Below are 17,287 nucleotides of genomic sequence, written 5' to 3'. Positions count from 1 at the left end.
GCAAAATTTCCCAGATTCAAATCGAATCGAATTGAATCGAATCGATTCGGGACCTTGTGAATCGGAATCTAATCGATTCTAGAGATCAGTGACGATGCCCTATTACTACTGTCCGCCTCTCAGTGTTTCACTGCGAGGCTGTGAACTTTTTTAAACACGTGATGAACACTGCTAACGTTTGAATATCAGAAAGGTTTTTCTTTACTTTTGAGGGTTTTTTTTAAGTTTCACACAAGCTAGAAGCTTTTTGCAAAGTCTTGCAGATGATTTTAATAATTAATGAGATGTGTCTTTCTTGACCAAAGCGAGTGATGCATGGAAATTATTTTTTAAAAATGAGTTTTTAATTTCGGTACTGTCAATAACAAGTACAATCAAATCTTTTAAGACCTCATGTGCCATGATCTCCAGCGTATTTGGGGTTTTGTATCACGTCATATATTAGTTGTGAAAATAAAATATTGAAAGTTGCCCCACGTCTGGGTCCCTGGTGTATCTGCAGTATGAGCTCAGGTCATCTTCTAAGGCTGCAGCTCTCTAGACCAGGTGAGTTTTATCTGGAAGAGAAGAGACAGATCTCAGGAGTCAACAGCTGCTCATTTTCTTTTTGATCACTTTATAGAAAATCAAATAATACGGCTGTTCTCAAACTTGTTTTTCAAACAAGTTCTATTGAACATTAACAAAACAATACTTAAGTAGAATTTCAGTTAAATAAAAGCAAGAAGAATAGCATCAGTTTTGTTTTCCTCCATAAATCATTGATACAGCATAGTTCCACCTCATGTTTTTGATAAATATGTTTATGTCAGCCTGATCAAGACATGCAGCAATTAAGTGGTGCACTACAGATTTTAAACTTTAAGCCAGTTAACTACAGTACAAGTGGTAAATTTGCATTAGATGATTGCCTGGGTAAGTGATGTGAAACTCATTTTACTTTGTGGGCCACATACCATCAATTTAACCTTAAGTAGACTGGACTGGTAAGACCACTGCATCAAGTTTTTAACATCAAGCTAATAATAATACGCCTCGTTTTTTACTTTTCCCGTCTACTGTTAGAGAAAGGCATCAGCGTGGCTCCTAGGTGTAAGTAGATTAGTAAGGTGTTGTATGACACATTGTGGGTAAAATCTTTTAATGAGAAGGCTGAGAAACTGACCATGATTCAGGGTTGAGGCTCAGATTTAGCACGTTAAACAGCCATGCTCTCCTTTTCTGCAAAACCATCCAATGAGGTGGAAAGGACCTACTGAGGCTGGGTCTGTCAGCAAAAACATGTGGGCCACATGTTTGACAACAGCAGTCATAAAACAGGTGACCTGTAGGGTCCTAATGTAATGGCATGTGTGCAAACTATCTCTCATTACTAACATTTCATTTCATTTCTCTGTACTGTGGAGCAAATGAAGGTACTAAACAAATTTCATCTTTAATAACGTAATACGGGAAATTGGAATATCTGGAAAGTGGGATTCTTTGATAAACTAAATAACTGTGGATACAGGTTTGCTGTAGTTTTAAAATATTGAATCTTTCAGCCTTTTAGAATTTAATTACCTAATTAAATATTAATATCTTTAAAGTATTTGGGACAGACACACAGTTTCTCGTGTCCATATCAGATCTACAGAAACATTTCTGTAAAATCTTCAGAGAAGCCTTCTTACAGCCCTCCTCGAAGTGCCTTCTCTCCGGGAGCTTGATGGGGGCAGGCCGCTGGGTGCAGGCCTCTCTGCGCTGCGGTCCGCCGGTCAGAGCTGTAAGGAGAACCGAGCTGGACTTCAAGTGACTCCGGTAATGTCTCCTCTGTGATCTCTCCCAGCCCTGCCGGGGGTTCATCTCCACCTGACACCACGTCTCCCTGCTCTGATTCAGCTCCAGCAGAGCCCGATCCTCATACCCGGACATTACTTTTTATCTTTGTAGGAAGTATTAATGTGGACTAGATTTCCTTTCATAAATTATCCAAAGGTAAGCTGTGAGAATGCACTAGTTACCTGGGCAACAAGAAACCGGAAGAGGGGTCTCAAAGATAATTTATTAAGGGAGATGAGCCACTCTGTGCGAGCGAAAGTAGAACATCCCTCGCCTCGAGATTACTAGAATGTGGAGTAAGAATCCCACATCAGATATTAAATTTCAAATTTAGTCGAGGTGTGATCTTAGTTTCCTTTGGTTTTGTTTTATTCTTTAGTTGTCAGGCTTTCATAAAACACTGATACATGAGAAAACAAGCCTTGTACGAGATTCAACATCAGGTATTCTACAGTCTGCAGAACCTGTAAAGCCAGCTGCATAAAAACAAAATAAATAAAACCAACCACTGTGTATAATTAACGTAGTTGTGACGTCCGGAGTGGACAGAAGTTTGATTAAGCCCACTGAGAAAGAACCTAATAATAATAACTGGGATATTTACAAGCTGGAGATTTATAAATGATTGCAAGCTGAATATTTACACATTGTTCAGTGAAGTCAAACAACACTGCACTGCCATTCATTGGAAAAGAAACACAGAAAGGGCTGTGAAATGTTGCTTGCTTTGCATTTTAAAGTCCAGTAAAGAGATCAGATGCGTGTAGATTTTACTGTAGGTGTGAATCACCTGTAGGATCAGACTTGCTGCGGCATCCAGTCTCACTGGGTCACACTAGGATTAGAGCAGATAATGCTCAGCATATGGACAGGCTACTTTGAGTATATGGAACAGGCAGCGTAGCTACAGACTAAAGGAACACTGATTAGTTTTATATTTTTTCTATCAGTTCTGTTCATCTTTACTTGTATACCATTTACAGTATTAGAGGAAGAACCCCTGCAATCTGATAATCCCCATTAAGGTAGGGCTTGGCGACTGTGGTGAGGAAGAACACTGTTTTATCCACGTCTCCCATAGGCTCAGGGAGGCACAACCATCTGTTGTGACCAAAGAAAGAGGAGTGTAGACAGTGTAAACATAAAATCCACGAGAGAGTGGCCAAACATTAGTCGCATAGAGTAGTGGCATATTAGCAGCAGGAGTAAAAAGAAAAAGAAGGAAATGCTTAGTGCATCATGGGAAGTCTCCCAGCACCCTGGGCATACAACAGCATAAATATCAGGTGAGTCAAGCGTGCCTGCTCCAGCCCTGCTTTAAACAAAGCAGCCTCTACTTTGTTTAAAGCAGGGCTCTAAAAGTAGAGGGTGTGTCTATTGCTCCCAAACTGAGCTGTTTCCACGGGAGAGTCTGACAGTTTAAGGCCGTGTTTCTAGGAGCCGCTGACTATGGTACCGAGAGATCTCACAAGAAGCACAGATTACATGAAAATAACTCACTCATCTAATTTGGTAGAAATTAGAAACAGTCTAACATCCACAAACATTTAAATGATCTCGCGTTACTTTTTTGGTATTAGAAAGCAGATTAAAGTGAAGATGATTTAGTGACGAAACTGACTCGTTTTGACTTCCTAGCAGAGACTTTTCTTTACGTGTGCATCAGAGCTTCCACGGTTACCATTCACACATACGCCCAGACAGGCAGCACTACTAGATACTACTACAAGCTCATGCTGCTCTGCTATTGGCTCATCGTTATCGAAAGGCTTTGTGTCAGAGTCGGCTTAAAAGGTAGAGAGACGTATTGAAACCACCAGACAGGGAGAGAGAGAGAGAGAGAATCAAGTGTGTCAGACCGGGAGCAGCACGCTGTTTGACAGAAGCCGGGTATTGTTTTCTAAGGAGTGTTGAGTGTTCGAGTATTTTCATATTTAAGGATATGTAGTCAGCAGTTGTTCATATTTCAGTCATCTGCAGCTCAGCCTTCTTTTTCACCGGTAACCAAATGAGGAAACCTCTCTGTTTCCTGCTCAGCTCGCCTCAGTCGATCATCTCTGGACTCAGCATCGCGCAAAAAGAGCAAAAGGCTGCGAACACGCATCATGGTCGCCGGTGAGCTCGTGCAGGAGCATCTGCGCGCGGGTACCGGCGCACCTGACGACATCATGGTCGGCAGGAAGGAGCCAGAGGACGAGGAACGGCCAAACGAAGCGGTGCACGCGGGCGGGGCCGGGGAGACAATCTCAAAGCGCGCGCAGGAGCTGGAGGAGGACAAGGAAGCTCCGCCTGATGAAAGAGAGGTGATGCTACCTAACGGAGGAGGAGGAGGAGAAGGCGAGGAGGAGGAAGAGAAAAGGCTGGAGACCAGGGTGTACGCCCGCCGGTTCGCCGTGCTGGCTGTTTTCAGCCTGTACTCCCTCGTGAACGCCTTCCAGTGGATCCAGTACAGCATTATCACCAACGTGTTCACGCAGTACTACGGGGTGACCAACGACAAGGTGGACTGGCTCTCCATCGTCTACATGGTGGCCTACGTGCCGCTCATCTTCCCCGCCACCTGGCTGCTGGACCGAAAGGGTCTGCGCTTAACGGCCCTGCTGGGCGCCGGCCTCAACTGCGCCGGCGCCTGGCTGAAATGCGCGAGCGTGAACCCCCAGCTGTTCGCAGTCACCGTCACCGCGCAGGTCATCTGCTCCGTGGCGCAGGTGTTCATCCTCGGCCTGCCTTCCCGCGTGGCTTCGGTGTGGTTCGGACCCCGAGAGGTTTCCACTGCGTGCGCCACGGCAGTGCTCGGAAATCAGGTCAGCGCGTGCGCGTGTCACAGATTATTGATAGGTTAGGTTTGTGTGGAGTTTAGTGAGCAGACCGAGTCAGGGGGGAATAGAGACGTGATTCTATTTTAGTGATCATTCAAAGTTTTTACAGCAAATGAACAACAAATACAATAATAACAGCCAAGAACTCACTGACAATTATTGACCCCCCAAAAATCATTGTACCCACGAACGAACAGTCTAAATTCCAACATTTTCATTACTAGAAATAGAGAAATTAGAAAAACTAGGGACCAGTGGAACATACTAGGACTAATAAAACCTAAGAATAGGCCTATAGTAGATGAAAAATAATTTCTTAGCCACAGCCAACTAATGGACAACACTATCATCACCAGATTATCAGCTCTTTATATGCTCAGTTTAGCAATAGTAATATTTGTGTAAGTAAATAATCTCTTCTTCTCTCTCTTCCTGTGCCTTTTATTTGTAGTTGGGGACAGCCATTGGCTTCTTGTTGCCTCCTGTTTTGGTTCCTAACACCCCTGATAATGTTGAACTCACAGGTCACAACATCATGATTATGTTCTACGGTACAGCTGCCGTCTCCACGGTCCTCTTCGTCCTGGCAGTGATAGGTACACATTTAATATCACACAGTCGCACGCTGGCTTACATTATGCAAAGCAGCATACGTTTTCTTGGTACTGCCAAATGTTTCAGTTGCCAGGGAGTGGTGCTCAAACTCAGACTTCTGTTGTGTACATGTGTACAGAGGCCTGCAGGTACAAAGAACACTGGCACACCTCTGCTTCCAGGTACACAGGTGTGCAAGTATGCTTTTGTGCATCTAAGGGCCAGGTTGTCTTCTTGAGACTAAGATTATTGTAAATATTCTAAAAAACACTAAGCATCCAGTTCAGGATCATGAATTGGGTTTGAGATTAAGATTCTGCATCATTCTGTAAAGTGGGGTTAATAGTAGGTGTCTTTAAATATCTATGACACCGTATGTAAACACACAGTGTTGAAACTGCAGCTGGTTTAAAACGAGCCAATCAAGAGTTGACATATTATCAAAGTTCCATTGCAGTAATTTCAGGAACTCCTGGTTTTGGCAGCTGACTTCCTGAAACTACCTCAGACTCTATAACAAATCTCTGATTTAACCTCATACTTGAATTGAGTCAAAAATAATCTAAATAAATAGTTTATAATTCAAAATGTGGGCTGTATGTACGCAGATGTGTATTATTTACATTTGATACCACATATCAATAATTTCCTAACTTTTCTGGTTCTTGTATGCTCACAGAGGCTCTGATTTATTTTCTTCTCACATAAAAGGTCCATGACTTCACTGTTTCTGCCTTTTCCACAGTCATAAAAGACAGACCTCCTCTCCCTCCCAGTCAAGCACAGGCTGTCTTACCAGACTCCCCTCCTGAAGATTACTCTTACAAACAGTCCATCCTCAACCTGGTGAAGAATAAAGCCTTTGTCCTGCTCCTCATCACCTATGGCAAGTGTAAAACACCTGACTTTTACATTGTTTGTCTTTATTTTTGGTAACATTTTGGAGACTCTTTCAGGTCAGCAGATCTAATACATTACCATTAGTCAAAACAAACCCTGGCCACACTCAGCATATTCAGCCCTGATATTTCCTCCAATTATTTGATATGATATGAAGCAGGAGTCCAGTAAAGATTGCGTAATACTACGATCATTACCTATGTTATCCGGACTTACGGCCTATGCTGTTATCATCATGATGAATAGTAGCAACTTCTTCTCACCCACCATTATCACCTATACAGATTATCATTACAATGTCACAACCTTATCACTATAAAGTTACTCCAGATAGCAGCATTACCCACAGTACTGCTACACATATTTTCTTTCATTTGGTATGCTTTCTTTTTATGCTAGAATTACTTCTCTATGCACACCTCTGTTTCTGCATTCTTAGAAAACAGCTGACCGCTGTCTCACCTTTGATAAGCTCCATTAAACAAACACTGTGGCACCAAGGTTGAATTTCATAACCTTTTTTTGCTAGTGTGTAAATTTCAAGATGCTTGGGGCGATTTGTTCTAAAAAGAGCAGCACTGGGATACTTAAATAATAATAACTGGATATGCTAATGATAACTGGGATGCTCACTTCATCTTCTCTCCAGGTGATATTTGAAGAGTCATTAATAAAACATTGTCTGAAAATCACTGAGGGTATAAATCACATCCTTTATAAAGAGTATGAGTTGAAACCCTCAAGAAAAAGGTACAGGGTATCAAACTGTTATCTTACATGATGTGTTTTCCTCATTTGTCCAAGACAATTTTCCCCTAAAGGAGACAATAAAGGCTAATCTAACACACACACACACACACACACACACACACACACACACACACACACACACACACACACACACACACACACACACACACACACACACACACACACACACACAAACAGAGCTGTGCATTTAGTAATTTTCCATCAAATAAACATTAACTTCTAAAGTCGCAGCAATTCATTCTTGTGCTTTGTGAGTGAAATCAGTCTGAGGCCTCTGCATCAAGCACAAAGTATGCACCCTACATGAGTCCTACTGCACTGGCAAGAGGACATTGTGGGCTTTGTAGTGATGCATCCTATCTGAGGGTTGGGCTAACAGATCACATATTTTCTAAAATCATATCAGATTGTTTCTTCGATATGGGGTGCGTTAATTAAGTTTAGTAGGATTTCAGAAATATACATCAGTTTTACCCTTTTAAAACAAAGGGTATTCCGTGTCCTTGGCAGTGTACGTGGATAAATGACTTGCTAACTCTTGGTGTCAACCTACGTCCCTCCTTCAGGAAGCTGAGGAAAGAGTGAGGTAGAAAGGATTTTGCTCAGAATTGTAGAAGGAGAATCAGACCTATTGTAGTCAGAAGAGGAAGTGGAGGAGGGTAGGAATTAGAGCAAGATGGTGAAAGTGCAGAGGAGGCTGTACAAGTTATTGCAGAGCCTGAGCAGAGAAAAAGTGACAGCACCGTTATGGGTAAGAAGCAATTTGTAACCCAGGGCTTTAAAGCTTTTTGGGATTACAATGTGTACACTAAACACACACACACACACACACACACACACACACACACACACACACACACACACACACACACACACACACACACACACACACACATAAATGTAGAATGCATAATGAGCTAAAATTTAGCTTACATTAAAAACTTTTTTTGATTTCTGTCATTAGTAATACATTTGCTAAAAGTACATTAAAGGTTGGCTCTGAGGGGAAAACAATAATGCCCTCTGGAAGGTGAGACCTCTCTTAAACGGACTGCAACAGGACTACATCAGTGCTACATCAGTAGCTGAGGAGATGTCCTGTTCTCCACTTTGTGCCAGAGAAACCAAATCCCACAACTTCAGCCTAACATACACAACACTTCGTATCAGTAATAAACTTCAGGTATAGTCATTTCCTCAAAAGTTAGTATTCCCTCCTCTGAGCTTTCCTGTTTTGCTGTCTGGCCCTTCTCTACCTCGTCTCCTGACAGCACTAAGTCTGAGTCCCCTTTCACAATTCTGAGTGAAATCCTTTCTGCGTCACTCATATCACTCTGTCATGTCACACATGATCAGTGGGAGATATGACCTAACAACCTTAGTGATAATCAGGTGTGCAGAACGAAGTTTAAGCTAAAACTTCTTTGTTAAAATCATGTTTTAGTCTTCAGACATGTTACCTTCACCTAACTGTTGATGTCCATGAAATAAAAATACATTTTACCAGAAACCCACACAAAAATGAAAACAATATCATTACATTAAACCATTCTGCAGTCAAGCAAGACCAGATGTCCTTTACATAGGACTAAAAATAAATATTTTTTTTATTTTACTGTCACATATTTCTTTCAACCACAATACTTATATTATATAAAAATAAATAAATATCAAAAACTTTGATATTTTGCTTTTTTTTGGGGTCTCAGAGGCTCAATGAAAGAAGAGCTATAACATCAATTTACAGTACATCACTACTACTAATGCTACTTTTACTGTTTGGTTCTTATTTTAATGTCTGCTTTGGGTGTTTACATTCAGAATTATACTTATTATTTATTATTTATAATTATAAACATCCAATTCTAGCTCAGTCATAATCCTCATGGATTATTTCAATTTTAAGCTAAATGCAAAACTGTGCTCACCTTTGCCTTTGCTGTCTGTCTGCAGGTATAATGACTGGCTCCTTCTACTCTGTCTCAACACTTCTCAACCAGATGATCATGGCCTGTTATGAGGTAAAATCATCCATCCGTCCCAGCTGAGACTGGGCAAGATGACTCTGGAGAAGTTATGAGTATCACGAGGTCATTTTAGAAATGCCAGTTAACATAACATGCATATTTTGGGACTGGGAGTTATCCATAGCACCCGGAGGCAAACCAAAGCAGGAACAGGGAGAGCAAACAGACTCCACACAGAGAGGCCCCACAGAGCATGTGAGGCAGTTAGTGCTAACCGCTGTTACACATTACAGTACAATAATGTAGCAGACATCCATGACTACAAACACTCATCACAATCAAGTTGATTTGATTGTGAAGAGGTTGTTATTAATAATTAACATAGTAATCGTTATTCTGAGCTCTTAGCTCATGACGATCTTCACAGTTTTGTAATTTTGATCAGGTTGATTGGTTCTGGTGTCATTAAACTGGTCAATGGATTGCTCACTAGTTTGATATACTAATAAACATATTAATAAATCTTGTGCAGACATTTTGATGTTTGCACAAGATCAAGCCCAATAACTCTGGAAACCCACTGGTTTGAAATTTCCATCTTACTTATTCTGATACTTTTGATGTTAAGAAGCTCTTTCGTTTGGTAAAAGCGCTGGAAACTTGCAATCAACATGCTTACTTACTTATTGGTAAGATAACTCCGTTTTCTTATATAGCAAGATGTTAAGTAATACCACACAACCTACTAACTTTATTCATGTTTATCTGGCTTTTTTACTTAGGCTAATAACTGTGATGCATCTGTTTTTGTTTTGATGCTTTTGAGACTTCAAGAAACAAGTAAAAGCCACCTAGAGACCAAAGTTGGGGAGTCATGAATGTGAGACATAAATGCTTTTAAAAATAACCCAAACAATAACTGGTGACAGTCAACAAAGCTAAACATCTCTCCTCCTTGCATACAAGTGTCTAATATATATACCGATTTCCAACCTCTACAACACAGAACTCAATAGACTCTTTAAGCATAAAAAACGCTTAAATTACACATAAAACCATCTGATATTGCACTTTAATATCAGCAGCTGCAGTTCTGTGTGTACTGTATTTTGAGCCAAAGGGCAAAGTGAAGCCTTCAGTTCACTGTTTCTCTTTGATTTGACCCTCATGTTCTTAAAGGTTATGATGAAAAGAGCGTGAGTGTGGACGCAATGTGGGTAAAATACTGTCATCATAGTGGAAAATTGTTACTCTGTCAGCACATATGTGCACCAGCTGCTCCACTTCGACCACTGTAAACCATGTTTGTGTCATTTATGTTACTCTGGTGAATGTAAAATGCAGATAAAACAGGTGTTAGAAAACTGCAGAGTGGATGGAGAGGCTGAGAGGGAGAAATATACAGAGAGGTTATTGAGAAAGCAAAGAACAGAGCAACTTGTGACGGCTGCGATGAGACACGAGGTTATTGTCTATGGCTCTGAGTTCATTAGCTGCTTTCATGCATGCCTGCATCCCACCATAACACACACACACACACACACACACACACACACACAAAGCTAAATCAACAGAGAGCGGGCTGATTCAGCCACTTTGAAAGACTCATGTCTTTTTTTCTCTGTCGCCATCAGACACTGTACACACACTGAGTGATGGAAAAGCTGATGCTCATTCAGCTGCTGCTTGTCTCAGCAATACAAACACACACACACACACACACACACACACACACACACACACACACACACACACACACACACACACAGATCCTCAACCTTACATGACCTTAAAAAAGTCTCCGTCTCTTGGCTAAACTGTTAGATGACTTTGCAGCCCTCTCCCACCAGAAGCATTTTAAACCTCTGACCCCCCCTCCCCCCAGCCTCCAATTAACAGCCATCATACTGACAAAACATGTGACTTTTTTTTAATCTCCACCTGCAACTGAGATACTGTATGCTCAGTTTAAACGGAGGCTAATGCCTTTGAATCAGCTGTCTGCTCTGTGGCTCTTGTAACCTCTCCTCTCCTCTCCTCTCCTCTCCTCTCCTCTCCTCTCCTCTCCTCTCCTCTCCTCTCCTCTCCTCTCCTCTCCTCTCCTCAGAACCAGGAGTTGAATGCTGGTAGAATCGGTTTGACTTTGGTTGTTGCTGGGATGGTTGGATCTATCCTCTGTGGCCTTTGGCTGGACCGCACAAAGTTGTACAAGTAAGCGACACTTACACACTTACACAAGCTATAGATATAGTTTATGTTATAGGCTGGTGTCAAAAATATGACCCATCAGCCTGCAGGATGGTTTCTGGATGGCAGAAATATTAGTGTATTTTGCACATCTTTAAGAACGGTGATCCATTAAAGGCAGAAAGACTTCCTAATAACAAAGACATTACCTTTGATCTGCCAAAGGACACTGAAGTAAGACTGTTAAACCAAGGAGCTGTGCCAGTGTGTTTCTGAGGGATATTACAAAAGGTTGATTGATTTAAGAAAAACTGAGACATATTGCTGAAAAGTGAAAAGTGTTTTTTCAGCGGTTATTATACACTGCAGTGTATAATAACTGCTATGGCATGCTATGGCATGCTATGGCATGCTATGGCATGCTATGGCATGCTATGGCAGCCTCCTCTGCTTACTGGACACTGCCACAGCAGCATTTGCTTGAATTATAAGGTCTATTTCACATTCAGCACTTTTGAATGTGTTTGAGAACAGGCTCTGAACCAACGGAGGAAGCATTTTAAGGTTGAGACAGGAAAAAACCCTCCCCAGAGAGCTGACATAACATTACTAAAATATTATTGTGAACTGTAGCAGTAAGATTCCCCTTCATGACAGCTAAGACCAGGCTGCATACTTTTGATCATATAGAGGGATATCAGAGTTGTTTCATATGTCTGACACAAAGAGTGGTAATCCCTCAGCCAGGAGGGCAGGTACAGTAAATTAAAGCAGTCAAACACCTGCCACTTTGGCCATGATTCAGTTTCTGCAATTAAAGCTCTATTTTAATGTTTTCTCATAGTTTTTGTCAGTTTGTTTTGGTCTGTGTGGGAGAAAAAACAGTTTGATATGTTGAGAAGTATGAAGGCTGTGTTTGTGCTTGGTGACCATAATCAAATGAGTACGGGGGCTCTCATGTTCGCGCTGTTGCTTTTTCACAGGATCACCACACTGATCGTGTACATCCTGTCGTTTGTGGGCATGTTGGTCTTCACCTTCACTCTGGACCTCAAAAACATCCACTTGGTCTTTGTCACTGCTGGAGTCCTGGGGTAGGTCCAGCTGTTCTTAAGAAGCATTAAAGAAATATATATACATAGAATATATTTAGTGTTATAGTTATATTATTTAATAACAACAACAAACAAACCAACAGAGAACAGGCTTTACCTTCCTTTTAAACTGAGTATACAGATCTCAGTTACAAAAGCTGCTTTTCATTTTGCAGGCTCTGTTGCTGATGCTAGTACGTTAAATTAGCTTGTTTGCAGGCCACACATCTTTCAGTGTTTTTTGTTGAAACACACCCCACCCCTAGGGAGATACAGTGCCGATGTTTACATGTAAATACCAAATGAAAATACATATTCTTGCACATTATGTAGATCAGGTCATTGGATTTTGTTTTGACTCTAAACCTCGTTTCTGTGACTTCTGTGTTTCAGGTTCTTCATGACAGGTTACTTGCCACTGGGCTTTGAGTTTGGAGTGGAGATCACCTACCCTGAGTCTGAGGGAACATCATCAGGACTCCTCAATGCCTTTGCTCAGGTACTCCAGAAGCTGTGCAACACTTTCTCATACTTAAGGAGCGCCTTCTATTTGCACTATGGGCCACATCTGCAGTAAGAAAACATAAGATTGGACCTCTTTCTCCAAACAGCTTTTGATTCCTCTAATAATAAAACATTTTTTTTATCTGAAGCATTTATTTAAAGAAGCTAAATATTATTTTTCATTTTATACCTTTTGGCTACAAATTTTCCACATCTTCTTATCACTTTGCCAGTGATCAGAGACTGGAATGTTTTTTAAGGATGTAATGTACTTTATTAGCAATTGTTGCTAACATGCTATGTGGGTGTTTACTTATCTTGCAGATATTTGGGATTATTTTCACTCTGATTCAGGGAAAACTGACCACAGACCATGGCCCACTGTCTGGAAATCTCTTTCTCTGTGCCTGGATCTTCCTGGGAATAATTCTTACAGGTAAGCAGTGTGTGTGTGTGTGGGGGTGGGGGGGGGGGGGGGTATATATGGATGTCACTATGTGTTCATGTGTTCATTAAATGAAATATTAGATTTCTAATATTTCATGATGTTTTGTTTTCAGCCTTAATCAAATCAGAACTGAAAAGACACAATGTGAACATGGGAGCAGACAGCAATCACCTGAAAGCGGTAAGTCCTTCCAGGAATGTTTCAACTAGATTAAACAGTTTAGCTAAACAGTAAAATAAAATATTAGTATTATAAAATGTAACCTAATAAAGTTCTTTGCCTCTTGAAAGTAGAGTCTTTATCCGGAAACAAACAAATGTAAATTCACACGCTTACAGAAAATAAAAATTATATTTTTATTGTAATGGCAGAAAAGTAGCAATAATTGATAGTAAATGGAAACCATTCACAGGCACCTTTCAAAATATCTCTTTTACATTATGTTGTTGGCTTTCTGTGTCCTGTACAGCTGACTGTATTTAGTTTGAGTGTCTCTTTGTGTGATATTTTAATGTGACCTTCAGAGGTGACAGATTCTTGAACCTTTCTCTACTTTCCCTGAACATTGAGTCTCTTTTTGTTTCTGTTCTGGCATTTAGCCTTGCAAATTGTCCTCTAAGCAGACAAGGCTTTAAAACCCTATCTTTCGCACATTATCTTGCTGCCAGCTGGTTGTTTCTAATCATTTTGCTTAAAACCCTTTAGACAAGCCAGGCCTTTAAATCTGTTTAAGGACTCTCCATTCAGTTGATAGACCACCTTCCCACCATCCTGCTGAGTCACAGTTGAAGCGCCCTTTAGAGACCCGAGTTTATTCAGGCTCTCCTTCGTTGCTTTTATCACGTTTGAAGTTTTTTTTTTTTTAAAAATGGTTCACACAATCTTTTGTAGGTTATGAGGTTACCACAATTTAATAAATGCAAAAAATAAAATAGCAAAAATGATTTGTCCAACTGTTCCTTTGCTTCAGGGGTCACAAGTAATGCCTGCATGTTTTTATTGGTGCCATCTGGTGGCAGTGTTAAGAATAACGTTTTAGTAGGTGCTAAATAGAGCACAGGACTGTGCCAGCTTCAATCAGAACAGAGATTTAATCACACAAAATCTACAAATAGTAGATAATAAATTACATAAAGAGTAATGCTGGATTTGGATAAAACCCTGAATTGCCACATTTCTGAAATCCACAGCTCAGAAAAACCTAAAACCATGAGAAGAGATGTAAATAAGGAAATTGTCACAGTCTGGCTAGGGCAGACCGTATGTTGCAGGGAAGGACTCAAGCGCAGACCAAAATGAGATGTGAATAACAAAACAAGCCGTTTATTAAGGCAAGAAATGAGGGTACAAAATAATAGGGAATCGATGAAAACTAAACAATGACCTAAACTGGGTGAACTAAAACGAAACATACAAAACTCTAAACATAACAAACTGACAGGGATACCTGGAGCGGAGACATAGGAAACAACGGAGCAGTACAACGGACGACCTGACAAAGAATGACTGAGAACACACAGACTAAATGGACACAGGAGGATAATGAGGGAAGTGGCAACACATGGGAACCCAGCTGACACATAAACATAATTACGTCACAGGGGGAGAGTAACTGAACATGATGAACACAGACACACCAGACCTCTTCACAATAAAACAGGAAACACAGTGAGATATAGACATGACAACCTGAACTGACAACATAAGCCACAGACATGAAATACATGAAAAGCAGGGGAGACTTAACATAGTGGAAACACGAGGGGAAAATAACTAGAAACACCTAGGCATGATTATGATGAACTTAGGAAACCTGAAGGCTACATAAACTAAACACAAAACGCTGGGTCAGCAGACCCAGGATCATGACAGAAATATCTTATAGTTACAAGAGTCACAGGAGTTGTTCTTTTGTGGGTTATTTGGCAGTTACTAGAAAAAGCCCAAAAAGAGATGTGTGCATCAAGTCTGATTAATTACATTACAGTTCATTTTGATTTCTTGTTTGTGTCCCAGCTTACTACTGATTGTCCTGGAGACTGCCCTTCAGAAAAGAAATCCAATGGAGACAAGATGGAGCCCTCAGTCAGCTTCTCTCGTGAAACCTCACTGTGACCTGCCAAGTCACACAATCACAAACAAGTGAGACTATCTCCCTGCTCCCGTGGGAAACAAGTTGGCATCAAATACCTACAGCAGTACCTGCTTTTTGTTGCCAAAAATCTCCTCCTTAAAACTTGGAAAGTTGAAGGCGCCGGGCGTGAGCCAGGTCTAATTAAAGACAGCCACAATCTACAGGTGATTTAGGTGATTTGGTTAATGTTGTAACCAAGCTGCCTGACTCCTTTCAAAGCTCCTGGAAAGATTGTTGTACACTGACATGCAGAAGACACTCCATTGCACTTTACTTGGCTGTAGGTAAAGGCTGGCACTCTTAGCTGGTTAGTGAAGGAAAACTGGCTGGAACCCCCCCCGCCAGTCCCAGACGACTGTGACACTGGTTCCTGTAACACTGCAAGAGAAAGCGAGCAGAGCAATCTTGTTCAGTTTTATACTGCCACAGATGTTAGGCCACCATTTCCTGAGTTTACTTGAATTATTCTTTGAAGCTCTACTCTAGATGTGAATCTCACTGTAAATATCTATTAAATTTTTTTACATGGCAGTAATCAAAAGGTCCTTTGACTCAGATTAACTCCTGGAATCTGTTTCAAACCTGCTTCAGCAAAGAATACGGAACATGTTTACTGTTTTCTATAAAGCAGCATGAATTGACTGTGTATAAAGGATGGATGTAGGCACTGTGACATCACCAACCCACAGTTTGAAACCTCAGCATTAGCAATTTGGAAGCTTCCACGCCGTGTTTCTTTTGGAGTCAGAAGTGACCATATTTAGATGAGAGGGTGGGGTGCTAGCTAGGGCTCAGCTAACTTTCGTTAGCAAACTGCATCCATAAAGTGCACAGGTCCACAAACATTGATCCTAAATAGTTCCAAGTAAAAGACTTCAAATTATGAAAATAATAATGAATATTTAAGTTTCACGGACAGCTTGGATGGGCTTTTCCACACAGACAGCCATTAAAAGTCTTTCACAAAGCATCGGCACAATGGAGACGTCAATTTAGGGAAGTTGGTTTAAAAGATTCAGTTCAATGACATTTTATTTATACAGCGCTAAATCACAACAACAGTCGCCTCAAGGCGCTTTATATTATGAGGTAGACCCTAAATTTATACATACAAAGCGAAACCCAACAATCATATGACCCTCTATGAGCAAGCACTTTGGCGATAGTGGGAAGGAAAAACTTGCTTTTAACAGGAAGAAACCTCCAGCAGAACCAAGCTCAGGAGGGGCGGGGCCATCTGCTGCGGCTGGTTGGGGAGAGAGAAGGAAGACAGGGTAAAAAGCATGTTGTGGAAGCGAGCCAGAGATTAATAACTAGTATGATGACTAGTATAATGCAGAGAAGTCTATTAACACATAGTGAGTGAGAAAGGTGACTGAAGAAGAAACACTCAATGCATCATGGGAATCCCCCAGTAGCCTATGCCTATTTTAGCATAAGTAAGTAAGGATTCAGGGTCACCTGGTCCAGTCCTAACTATATGCTTTAGCAAAAAGGAGAGTTTTAAACCTAATCTTAAAAGTAGAGATAGTGTCTGTCTCCCAAATCCAAACTAGAGCTGGTTCCATAGTCGAGGGGCCTGGCAGAAAGTTACTTGCCTGTGTGGCACACCTGTGAAATAAAGGAGCCACACCCTCACTTTAAGCCTTTAACTTTATCCAGATGGATGGTTATAGCTAAAAAGAAACTCAGCTCTAGTTTAGTTGTCATGGTGGGAGAAATTAGCTTCGCCCAGCTGTTTCTTGTAAATATGTTATTTTCATGTCATGCTGAATTTGGGCATTTCAACATGGGCGTCTCTGGGAAATGACTCGTTTTTTGCGCCAATGGCAAGTGGCCAATCAAGGAATTGCACTTCTTTGCTAGATGATGTCTAAAAATCACCATGAAGACCTCATTGCGTTTAACTGTAGTTTCTTTTTACCGCAGCATTGTGTATAGATGTGTGCTGTTTTGCTGGACACATTTAAAGCTCCAGTGACATTTCATGGTGACTGAATGCACCTACTTGCTACGTCCCCCCCAAAAAGGTTCAATAGTTAAGGAAA

At 40.9% G+C, this 17,287-nt stretch overlaps 2 protein-coding genes across 4 annotated transcripts; one reads left to right on the top strand and one right to left on the bottom strand.

The window, feature by feature from the left end:
- Positions 1 to 20: 20 nt before the first annotated feature.
- spata45 (spermatogenesis associated 45) lies at positions 21 to 3,433 on the bottom strand. 2 transcript variants are annotated; one of them, XR_003274639.1, is made up of 2 exons: positions 1,166 to 1,738; positions 21 to 557 (listed from the first exon to the last, which is right to left on the bottom strand). XR_003274639.1 is itself a non-coding variant. In XM_026194872.1 (2 exons), exons 1-2 carry the CDS (start codon positions 1,912 to 1,914, stop codon positions 538 to 540), a joined length of 261 nt encoding a protein of 86 aa, XP_026050657.1. In that variant the 5' UTR covers positions 1,915 to 3,433; the 3' UTR covers positions 21 to 537. The 2 variants fall into 2 exon arrangements, 1 of the variants encoding a protein (XP_026050657.1); XM_026194872.1 differs by having other exon boundaries at positions 1,674 to 3,433.
- Positions 3,434 to 3,562: 129 nt separating this feature from the next.
- Positions 3,563 to 16,406, top strand: flvcr1 (FLVCR choline and heme transporter 1). 2 transcript variants are annotated; one of them, XM_026194865.1, is made up of 10 exons: positions 3,563 to 4,625; positions 5,092 to 5,236; positions 5,980 to 6,120; positions 8,859 to 8,926; positions 10,980 to 11,083; positions 12,043 to 12,153; positions 12,547 to 12,652; positions 12,982 to 13,093; positions 13,218 to 13,285; positions 14,547 to 14,778. In XM_026194865.1, the coding sequence occupies exons 1-10, from the start codon at positions 3,927 to 3,929 to the stop codon at positions 14,613 to 14,615; spliced, it is 1,623 nt and encodes a 540-aa protein (XP_026050650.1). In that variant the 5' UTR covers positions 3,563 to 3,926; the 3' UTR covers positions 14,616 to 14,778. The 2 variants fall into 2 exon arrangements, with proteins under 2 accessions (XP_026050650.1, XP_026050649.1); XM_026194864.1 differs by lacking the exon at positions 14,547 to 14,778 and adding an exon at positions 15,122 to 16,406 and having other exon boundaries at positions 3,570 to 4,625.
- Positions 16,407 to 17,287: the final 881 nt, after the last annotated feature.

The sequence above is a fragment of the Astatotilapia calliptera genome, chromosome 15, assembly GCF_900246225.1.
Source record: "Astatotilapia calliptera chromosome 15, fAstCal1.2, whole genome shotgun sequence".
NCBI classification, from domain to species: Eukaryota; Metazoa; Chordata; class Actinopteri; order Cichliformes; family Cichlidae; genus Astatotilapia; species Astatotilapia calliptera.
The sequence above is the reverse complement of the archived record's forward strand: the minus strand, read 5'-3'. Positions and strand labels throughout refer to the sequence as shown.